Source organism: Zingiber officinale, chromosome 1A (assembly GCF_018446385.1).
Source record: "Zingiber officinale cultivar Zhangliang chromosome 1A, Zo_v1.1, whole genome shotgun sequence".
In the NCBI taxonomy this organism is placed as follows: Eukaryota; Viridiplantae; Streptophyta; class Magnoliopsida; order Zingiberales; family Zingiberaceae; genus Zingiber; species Zingiber officinale.
Window position 1 is genome coordinate 45,983,732 of NC_055987.1, and position 10,651 is coordinate 45,994,382.

Here is a 10,651-nt window from a genome sequence, read left to right on the forward strand (position 1 = left end):
GGATCTCATTAAACTCTCAAAATGTGTTGACTTTATCTATAATTGTATACCATCCTTCTTCCCTAAATATTTGAAATTGATCTTTTATACTCTTAATCAAACTTATGGCTTTGACAATATTTTGATCCTTTTGTTGTAACACAAGTGACAACTCATGTGTCATTCCCAATATCATCTTCATCAAGTGCAACATGAAAACAAACTCATAATTCTCCATTTTCTGAATCAAACTTTTGGCAACCCCTCTACTATCAAAAGAACTGGAATCATCACAAATATTCTCCAACACTTGTATCACTAAAGGTCACATAGATAATAGACGACCCAATGTCAAGTAGTGTGATCCCCAACGAGTGTCTCCTGGCCTTACTAAATTAGTTTCTTTATTTTTGCCACTGGTCATACTAATGTCTCCACCCTCCAACATTGCAACAATCCTATCATGTTCAATTTGCCTAAGTTGATCTTGTTGGTGCAGCGGAGACCGGGAAGAGGGGGGTGAATTGCCTGCGAATAAAAACTAAACCCTCCTCAAGGCTTTCAACTTAAATAATAAAGCAACAGTTATGAAATTCAACAGAACTAAGCTAAAGAGAAATAGAAGACTCAGCTATTTATTTGGTTACAACCAAGAAGGTTGTTAATCCAAGGCAGTAAGAGAGTGCACTAAAAGAAGTCTCCTTCTCTGAAGGCGAAGTAGCCTTTTACACTTGAAGAGCACAAAACTATTGCTTAGAAAATGAGAGTACAGGAGTTGTATTTCGAAATCGTTCGTATTCGTTGTTCTTTACAGCTGCTCGAGACCCTCTTTATATAGGGGTTCTAGAGCTTATCGGATGACCTGATCTTCGGGATCAGGTTTTGACTCAAGAGGGATCGGTCGACCGATCCCCAGGTTCGGTCGACCAAACCTGCTGTACCTGCCCAGTCTTCTGTCCAGGTGCAGTCTCAATGGATCGAGCTTAGGTTCGGTCAACCGATCCTTTTCTTCGGTCGACCGATCGGCCAACGGTCTTCAGCTGAGTTGGCCCGATCAAACTGCTCGACTTGGTCTCTGGATAAACTCGGGTTCGGTCGACTGATCAGTAGGTTCGGTCGACCGATCAGCTCCACCAACGGTCAGCTTCTGACGTGGCATTCGGCGTGTCTGCTGCGGTTGGCTTTGGTTAATGAAGGGTTCGGTCGACCGAACCGTTGACAAGTCAACTCCAGTTGACTTGCTCCGATTCGGCTCCTTGGGTGATTGCGGCCCACCGGAATAGGGCTCACCCGAACCCAATTCCCGGCCTTCTCCTAGAGTAGGCTTCCGTCCGGCTTCTTGTCCCTCGAACGCCGCGCACGTTCTTCTCGCTCCACCGGAGTACTCTTCCGCAGCTTTCTCGTCCTTCGGACGCATCGAGCCCGTCGGCTCCCTTCTCGTGCCGTCCTTCTCGCTAGCTGCGTCTTTTGCTCGACTTCCTGTGCTCCTAAGTTCCTGCACACTCAGACACAGGGGTCAGACAAAACGCAGGACCTAACTAACTAGGTTGATCACATCAAAACTACCACGGGGTCCAACAGATCTCTCCTTTTACATGATGCTCCCGTCGTATTGACAATCATAGTGACATAGTTAAAAAAATCACTCACATTGAGATTACTCTTGGCAACAGCAACAATAACTAATTGTAATTGGTGAGAAAAACAATGAATATACCTTGCATATGGATTTTCTTGCAAAACGAGAGATTTCAACCCATTGAATTCACCCTGCATATTTGAAGCTCCATCATATCCTTGACCTCTCAGTCTAGATAATGATAATCCATGTTTCACAAATAAAGCATCGATAGCATCCTTCAAAGAATGAGAGCTAGTGTCATATACATGTACAATTGCAAGGAATCGTTCAATCACCTGTCCTCTTTTGTTCACATATCTCAAAACAACTCTCATTTACTCCTTCACTAAAATATCTCGAGATTCATCAATCATTAAGGAGAAAACATTGTTTCCAATATCTTCGATTATGGAAAGTGTGATCTCAGAGGCACAAACACACATAAGGTCTTTTTGAATTGCTGGAGAAATCATTTGATTATTTTCGGGAGCATTTTGATTAACAACCTTTGAAACTTTCTCATTCCGTTGACTGTACATTGAAGCAATTCAAGAAAGTTTCCTCTATTTAAAGAATTACTTGACTAATCATGTCTACGGAAAGACAGCCCCTGCTTCAAAAAAAATCGCGTAACATCCAACATTATTGTTAAACGAGTGCGATAAGAAACCTCTATATCTCGCCCATGTGCTCGTAATATATTTGAAACACTATGTCTTTGATCTTGAAAAGATTCAAACTGTACTCTAGCATGATTGTGACAACTATCTACGACACCATTATGAAAATTAAATCTTTCTAAAGCATTTTTCCAATTAATGAATCTCGTTTTACAAAGGCATCCTCTTTATATCGACCTCCTTTATTTGATGGTTTAAAAAGATAATACCATAAGCAAAACGTCACATCTTTTGATATGTTATATTCTAGACAAGTATATATTTTATACCAACTATCTTGGAAACTCTTTTCTTGATTACCAAAAGATCTTTTTGGATACATATGCCCAATTGGTTGGCAGGGCCCTCTAGTCAAGTACTCTCTTCGGACTTGATCTCAAATAGAAATATCAAACTCTTCAATTGATTTTCGTAATCCAGAATCACTAACAATATCATTTAAATCTAATTCCACATGAGATTGAATTTCCACAACTTCACTAGTATTAGGATCATTGGAAGAACCCTCACGAAAATGTTTAGGTTTAAAAAACCTCTCCATAATCTACATAAATAATTAATTAAAAATAAAGTCATGTATATGATGTGATTAAATTAATATTCAAAAATCATAATTAATTTAAATCCTAAACCCCCTAATTTAGATTGAAATAAAAAAGTAAAAAAGAAATAAGAATGGTAAAAAAAAAAATTAACTTTAAATTATGTGAATGACTTGAGCAGTGGTGGCCTAGTGGCTAGGGGCTTCCCAATAAGACAATGCCTCTACAAAATAAGTGAGAAAACAACACAATTAGTTTACTATTTAATTCGAATAGCACTGTGCCACTGAATAATATTAATTTTCATATTTGGTAATGGTAGTTGGTGGTCAATAGAACAATTTAAAATAGAAGAGATCGAGAGAACAAAGACACACACAATCCAATCAATGAATCAACACAAGAAAAAAATAGTAGAGAAAAATACAAGAGAGGGAGGCGGCGGACCTAGTGGGTGGCTGCTGCATTCGGCGGGCAGCGGACCGACGGGCCCAGGATTGTCTGGTTGACGGTGGACTGGTGGGTGGCGGATCGGCAAACAGTGGAATCAACACCAGAAAAAAATGTATAGAAAAAACAAGGAGGCGGCGGACCTAGTGGGCGGCTGGCGGCGGCTGGCCTGCTGTAGTCATGGGCGGCGGACCGGCGGGCAGCATACTGGTCAGCGATGGATCGGCACACTGGTCGGCGGCGTATCGGCAGACAGCGGAATTAACACAAGAAAACAAAATAAAAGTAGAGAAAAAACCAGAGAGGGAGGCGGTGGACCGCAGACCTAGTGGGCGGCTGCAGTCAGCGGGCGGCGGACCGACGGGCATCAGACTGGTGGGCGGTGGACCGACGTCCAACGGACATCGAACGATAGAACGCGAACGAAGGACCGCGGAACGAAGTGCCGACTATTGACTGCTGAGGCGGAGTCGCGATTCGCGATCGCGAGGAGGGAGAAAGCGCAATTGATGAATAGGGCAAAAAAACCATATAGATGACCTATTGGGCATTTGGGCTTGGGTTGCAAAGTGAGGCCTTTAAATTTTATTTTAAAAAAATTAACAAAAAAAAAGATGAAAACCTCCTGCTGCTTCCATTTTTTCACTGTGGCTGTCGGACGCTGAACTCGCCGGACACCGAACTTCTCATGTCGGACTCCTCTTTAGCTCTTTCTCCGACAAATCTTGGCGAGGGCTTCAGCCCCCTCCAGCCCTCGCCTAGATCCACCCATGGATTGAGCTGAAAGTGATGTTGACGACTGAGGCTGAGCCAGATAGGTGGTTCTAGGATCTAAGATTGAGCAGGAAGCAGTGTTGGGGTCAGGAGCTAAGATTGAGCTAGACGATGTTGGCGGCTTGGGTCAAAACGTGGATGATGTTGGCAACTAAGGATGAGCCAGATAGGTGATGTTGGGATCTAAGACTGAGTTAGATGATGTGTCGGGGTCTGAAACTGAGCTGAAAGCAATGTCGGAGTTGGGAGCCGAGACATGGAGGATGTTTGGTTCTAAAGTTGAGATGGAAGTAGTGTCGGTAACTGAGGTAGAGTCAGGAGCCAAGTTAGGAGCAATGTCGCCAACTAGGGCCAAGACACATATGGTTTCAAAATCTAAGACTGAGTTGGCGATGATGTTGACAACTAAAGTCGAAATGGATATCAGGATTAGAAGCTGAGATAGGAGCAAAGTAGCTAACTTGTACTTTACGAGACTTAAATTTCTAGGATGAGCTTATTGAACTAGTTTAATCAGATCCGTGCCTCATCTAAATAGAGTTCAATTCCCTTTGTATCACATTTAACCTATCTTAATTTTGACGGACAGATAAAGAAACTTTTGATCCCGTGAAACACGTGGGATTACATAAAACCGCCGCATCACACATCACTCTTCTTTCAAAATTAATAAAATAAAGAAGGTTTAAAAGTGAATGTTTTTACGCTGATTATTATGTTATCCTGAAAATACCGAGGGTGTGTTTGGTTCAAGTTATCATATATAATCTTGGTTATGTGATTATCAAGTAATCACATAACCAAGATTATGAGAGAATAAAATATAATCTTAATCTTGTTTGGTTCAACTAGGTAACGGTATAATCTAACTTGACATTTACTATATTACCCCTTGTTTAATTATATGATTAATTTTATAGAATAAATTAAATTAAATTAATAATAATTATTATTATAATAATATTAATGAATAAGTTGATAATATATATAATAAATAAATAAAATTGATTTATAAATTTTAAATTTTAAATTTTAAAAATAAATTTATATATTTTTAAAATATAATTAGATATGTAATTAACTTATTATATATATTTTAAATTTATATATATTTAGATATGTGATTAAAATTTTTAATTATTTTAATATATTTTATTTTCCCTTATTAAAATTGGGGCTCCTCCCCAATTTGTTTACACTGACAACTTCTCCATGCAGCAACGCAATCTCCTTCGCAAGTCGCCGGTGTGCCATCTCCACGAAGAACGAAGAGGAAGTGAAAGTGATTGACGTCGAAGGGATCGACGACCAACTTCAGCCCAATCTCCTCCACGACGCGGTGTCGTGTGACCCTATGGGGCTGCGCAAGATCTGTCGCACAAAGCATGTGGCGATGTTGATCGCGACGAGCTCACGACGACTTCTGGAGGCAAAAAAGGAAGACGCCCCCGGAGGTAACGAGGAAGTAGAGGTCCTCGCCAGGGCCGACAGTCGTGCTCTCGATGGGGATCTTGAACCTTCGGCTGAAGCGGTCATTGAATCCACATAGTACAAAATCCCTAGGGAGCCTCTTCTTGTAGATGAGGAGCCATCTGCTGCCGTGCGCGATTGGAGCTTGCGATCGAAGCTTCCCTCATAGAGGCTGCGGAAGTCGTCAAGAGAAGTTGTGAGCGGACACGAGAAACTCCGGGAGGGTGAGGCAGAAGAAGATCTCATGAAGGAGCTCGGAGGGGAGAGAAGGCATAGGCCGATGATAGTGATGTCGCGATCAACATCCCTCATAATGCTCTTGCTCTACTCTTTGAAGGGCAATTTTGGAAAAAAATAAATATTGATAACTCCGGAATCATAGAAAATCTAAGGGGACGTTTGGTACGCACGTTTTCCATTTTCATTTTCTGGAAAACGCGCGTTTTCTGAAAAACGGTGTTTGGTTTGCGTTTTCCGCGCGCGTTTTCTAAAAAATTGGCTATCGTTTTCTAGAAAAACAGAGAATGACAAAAAGTCATTTTCTGTTTTCTAGAAAACGCGCGTTTTCCAGAAAATGAAAATGAAAACGGTGCAAACCAAACGCACCCGGCCCTAAGATTTCCAAAGTTTTCTAATTCCTGGTTCTATTCCCTAATTGTTGATGTGGCGGGAATATATGTTGCATTACTAGGAATACAATTACTGGAACCAAATAAAATTATCGATGATAACCAATTAAGATTATCAATGATAATCCCGAACCAAACACGCCCCGATAATTATCGAGAAAAGCACTGGAACTTTATAATTAATTTTCTTATCCATATTTAGACTCATATTCTTAATAGAGATAAAAGAGAAATTACCGAATCAAATCAAAATTAAGTATTAGAATTATTCTAATAATTCTGTTATAATTATTAGAATAATTCTGAGAATAATTTTTTAGAATTATTCTATTATTTGTTAATTGGTTAATTGACCGAGTACTTGTTTAAACCTTATATATTGTATTGTCCTTAGGGCAAATATCAATCAACAATAAAATTTATTATTGCTCCCACCTCTTTCTATTATTCTTCTAACATGGTATCAGAGCTTTAGAGCCTTTGCTCTTCTTCCTCTTCGTAGCGCCACCATCTCTTATTCCTTTTTTCTTTTTCCCTCAAGGCAGGATTTACTATATTCTAATTTTTTCTTTCTTCCACTACAGTTTCTCTCACGGATCTTCTCTCTCCTATCTCTTATTTTTAATTAATCTTGTTTTTCTTCGTTTTCTTCTGCTTTCGCTGAGGATTTCTCTTCTTCTTTCATTTTCTTTTGCTTTCGTTGCAATTCCACCGTCTTCTATCGCAATATACCACTAGCACTATTCCTGTCACCTATTGGCAGTCCTACTTTGGCACCGGCTAAGCGGAAGGCAAGAGACGGCAGCAACTTCTTCTTTCCTTCAGTGTCGCCGCTGCTCGCCGAGGGAACACGGTGCCGCTGCAACTTCCGTCTGAATTACCACAGGTTGCTCGTCCAATTAAACACACTGGAAATGTGAGAAGAGATGGCATCCTGGGTTCTGCTCCAGAATTTTTTACAGATTCTCCTAGATCGCCAGAATTGACCCGAGTGGCTACTCCATTAAGACCAGGGCATACTGATGAGAGGAATAATACTGTGGAACCTATTCTGTGTCCAATCTCGGAAGCCTCGCCAGTTATGGATAATATACTCTCTAGCTCTGGATCGTCAAATAATACTAGTCCATCATCAGAATCACCATGTCAAACTACTTCCTCTTCCTCGTCAACAAGTGATTCGTATGATGGTCGTCCTCGTCGCATGCTTCCCTTAAGTGACATATATTCACGATGCCCTCAAATAACAACTCGACATCCTCTTCCTCGAGCTTTATTGGTTTCTTCAAAGTCTATTGAACCGACTTGTTTTACACAGGCAAACAAGGATCCAAATTGGCGTAATGCAATGGCTATAGAATTTGATGCACTTCTTCGCAATGGAACATGGAACCTAGTTCCGCGTACTCCCTCCATGAATGTGGTGGGCTCTAAATGGGTATTTCGTCTTAAGCATCGAGCTGATGGTTCTCTTGAACGACACAAAGCTCGACTCGTAGCCAAAGGATTTAGTCAACAACCAGGTATTGACTTCAATGACACTTTTAGCCCAGTCATCAAAATTACATCTGTCAGACTATTGTTATCAATAGCTGTTAGTTCTAATTGGCCCGTACGACAATTAGACATTTCAAATGCGTTTCTCCATGGTCATCTTGAGGAAACTGTTTTCATGGAGCAACCGCCTGGGTTCATTCATCCACAATTTTCATCTCATGTTTGTCAACTCAAGAAATCCTTATACGGTCTTCGACAAGCTCCTCGTGCATGGTTTCATCGATTATCTAATTGGTTACAAACTCAAGGATTTCTTGGATTGAAGACTGACTCGTCTTTATTTTACAAAAATCATGATGGATTTATGATATTTTTTCTTATCTATGTGGATGACATCCTGATAACCGGTAATGATCACAAGGGTATCACAACTTTATTAAGTCTTCTCAATCAAGAATTTCCAACTCGAGATTTGGGCATTGCTCGTTTTTTTCTTGGTATTGAGTTTATTCCACATGAGGATGGCTATTTTCTCTCTCAGAGCAAATACATTACTGGACTTCTTCAAAAAGCCAAAATGGATGGGGCACGTCCGGTCTCTACACCACTTGCTGTAAACAACTCTCCATCTTCATCCTCTCCTGCTATGTCTGATCCACAAAGTTATCGAAGCATTGTTGGAGCCTTACAATATGTCACTATCACACGCCCTGATATTACTTTTGCAGTAAATCGTGCTTGTCAATTCATGCATGCTCCAACTGAACAAAATTGGGATAATATAAAAAGAATACTTCGTTATCTCAAAGGTACTATTCTACATGGTCTTCTTCTACATCGCCAATCATCTCGAGATCTACATGCTTATAGTGATGCAGATTGGGCTAGTTCTCCTGAAGATAGACGCTCTACTAGTGGATATGCGATATTTCTTGGACGAAATCTTATCTCATGGAATTCGAAAAAGCAACCTACGGTATCTCGTTCAAGCACTGAGGCAGAATATAAAGCTATAGCAAATACAACGTCTGAGATTATTTGGCTTCAATCACTTCTCTCTGAACTTCATCTTGCATCAAATATTGCACCAAAAATTTGGTGTGATAATATTGGGGCAACATATCTCTCAGCAAATCCGGTCTTCCATGCTCGTACAAAACATGTAGAAATTGACTTTCATTTTGTTCGTAAACGTGTGACATCTCAACAGTTATCTGTCTCTTATATCTCTGCTGAAGATCAAATCGCTGATATATTTACTAAGCCATTATCCAGACACCGTTTCAACAAGTTAGCAAGCAAACTCAACGTTCAAGATCTCCCGTTAAGTTTGTCGGGGGATAATAGAGATAAAAGAGAAATTACCGAATCAAATCAAAATTAAGTATTAGAATTATTCTAATAATTCTGTTATAATTATTAGAATAATTCTCAGAATAAGTTTTAGAATTATTCTATTATTTGTTAATTGGTTATTTGACCGAGTACTTGTTTAAACCCTATATATTATATTGTCCTTAGGGTAAATATCAATCAACAACCAGATTTATTATTGCTCCTACCTCTCCCTATTATTCTTCTATCAATTCTGACTCACTTTGTCCTTTCCGACAATAATTAAATCACTAGCAAATGTTGCGTGCACTGGCCAAATGCCTGCCTTTTGGATAAACTTTTTCCAGTAATTGATAACGCTTACGTTTCTGCTGCAAACAGCAATGTTAGACCACATGATCCTTGCGTAAGTGTTTACTCTTTGGTGTTATGGAAGTGTAGTCTGGAGTCCCGCAGCTCTATATAATCGCACGAGGGCTGTCACATTCCTGAATCATCTAAGTTGAGCAAAGAGTGATCATGACAACCGCCCAAGTGAGTCTTCCTTTCTTCTTCCTCCTCACGGTGGCCTCACTGCTGGTAGGCGCCACCACCGTCCCTACCGAACAGTCCCAACTAATAGTCGCCTGCGGCACCGACGTCGAGAAGCTTGTGTTGGCATGCCACGAGTTCATCGCCATCCCAGGGCCGAAGAAGAAGCCCAACAAAGCCTGCTGCGACTCTCTGGCAACGGCCGACGTGCCGTGCCTCTGCAAGGAATTGCCTCCGGAGGTGGAGAAGAGCATCAGCATGGAGAAGGCGGTGTACGTGGCCAGGTCCTGTGGGAAAACTGTCCCTGCAGGAACCAAATGTGGAAGTAAGTAATTATTAGTCCATTTAATTAAGATTATTACATTTACTTTACTGGTTATTTTTTATTTGGAAGTGGCAGCGCTTGAGTTTAATTATTGTATATATGGTTGCAGGCTACACTGTCCCACCGTCAGGAGCACCGGCGGCGGCCAAGGGAGCTGCGGGGCGCTGAAGCAGATAACGGACGGCTTGACGTGGGTATTAATAAGATTTGATGGTTAATTTTGACATGCATATGGAATGCTACTTGTAATGGAAAATGTGGTCATCAGGTGGTTTAGTCATGATGTCGTCCGTGTAACTGTCATCTTTGATGTGTTTCATTGAAGAGAAAGGAGTACAATGCTTGGATTCAGGAGTACAATGCTTGGATTCTGTTTGGATATCAATTGTAACATCTAAGTCATGAATTATGGGCATTTTATTAAATGATACATTTAACTTTAAAAACTATCCAAAATGTCCATCCGACTTTAATATTGATGTCATCCGGGAAAACCCAGCCAGGTCACCAGCATATCAGGACCAGATACACTTGACCAGCGCCGCTTCCCGACCACGGAAGCTCTTGGCCGAGCGGCCTTGTCAGGGGCCAACTAAAAAAGAGCTTAGCTGAGCCGACTCTCTCGAGTGTCGACTTCCAACCACGCTTGGGAGGACTGTCCCCTGACAAGCTGCTCCATTAGGAAAGTGGTGCCGGACTAACAACCAGACAAAATTGATGGTACAGACCAACGATTGTCACTTCGAATGCGAGGGTCCGCTTGTGTGGGCGGTTCAATTTGAGCATTCATTGTAGAGGTGGAATGATTATGGTTGAAG

General features: G+C 40.9%; 1 protein-coding gene across 1 annotated transcript; it reads left to right on the forward strand.

Moving 5' to 3' along the window:
• The first annotated feature begins 9,473 nt into the window (after positions 1-9,473).
• On the forward strand, positions 9,474-10,182 carry LOC122002874. Its single transcript, XM_042558242.1, has 2 exons — positions 9,474-9,833; positions 9,943-10,182. The coding sequence occupies exons 1-2, from the start codon at positions 9,497-9,499 to the stop codon at positions 9,999-10,001; spliced, it is 396 nt and encodes a 131-aa protein (XP_042414176.1). The 5' UTR covers positions 9,474-9,496; the 3' UTR covers positions 10,002-10,182.
• The last annotated feature ends 469 nt before the right edge of the window (positions 10,183-10,651 follow it).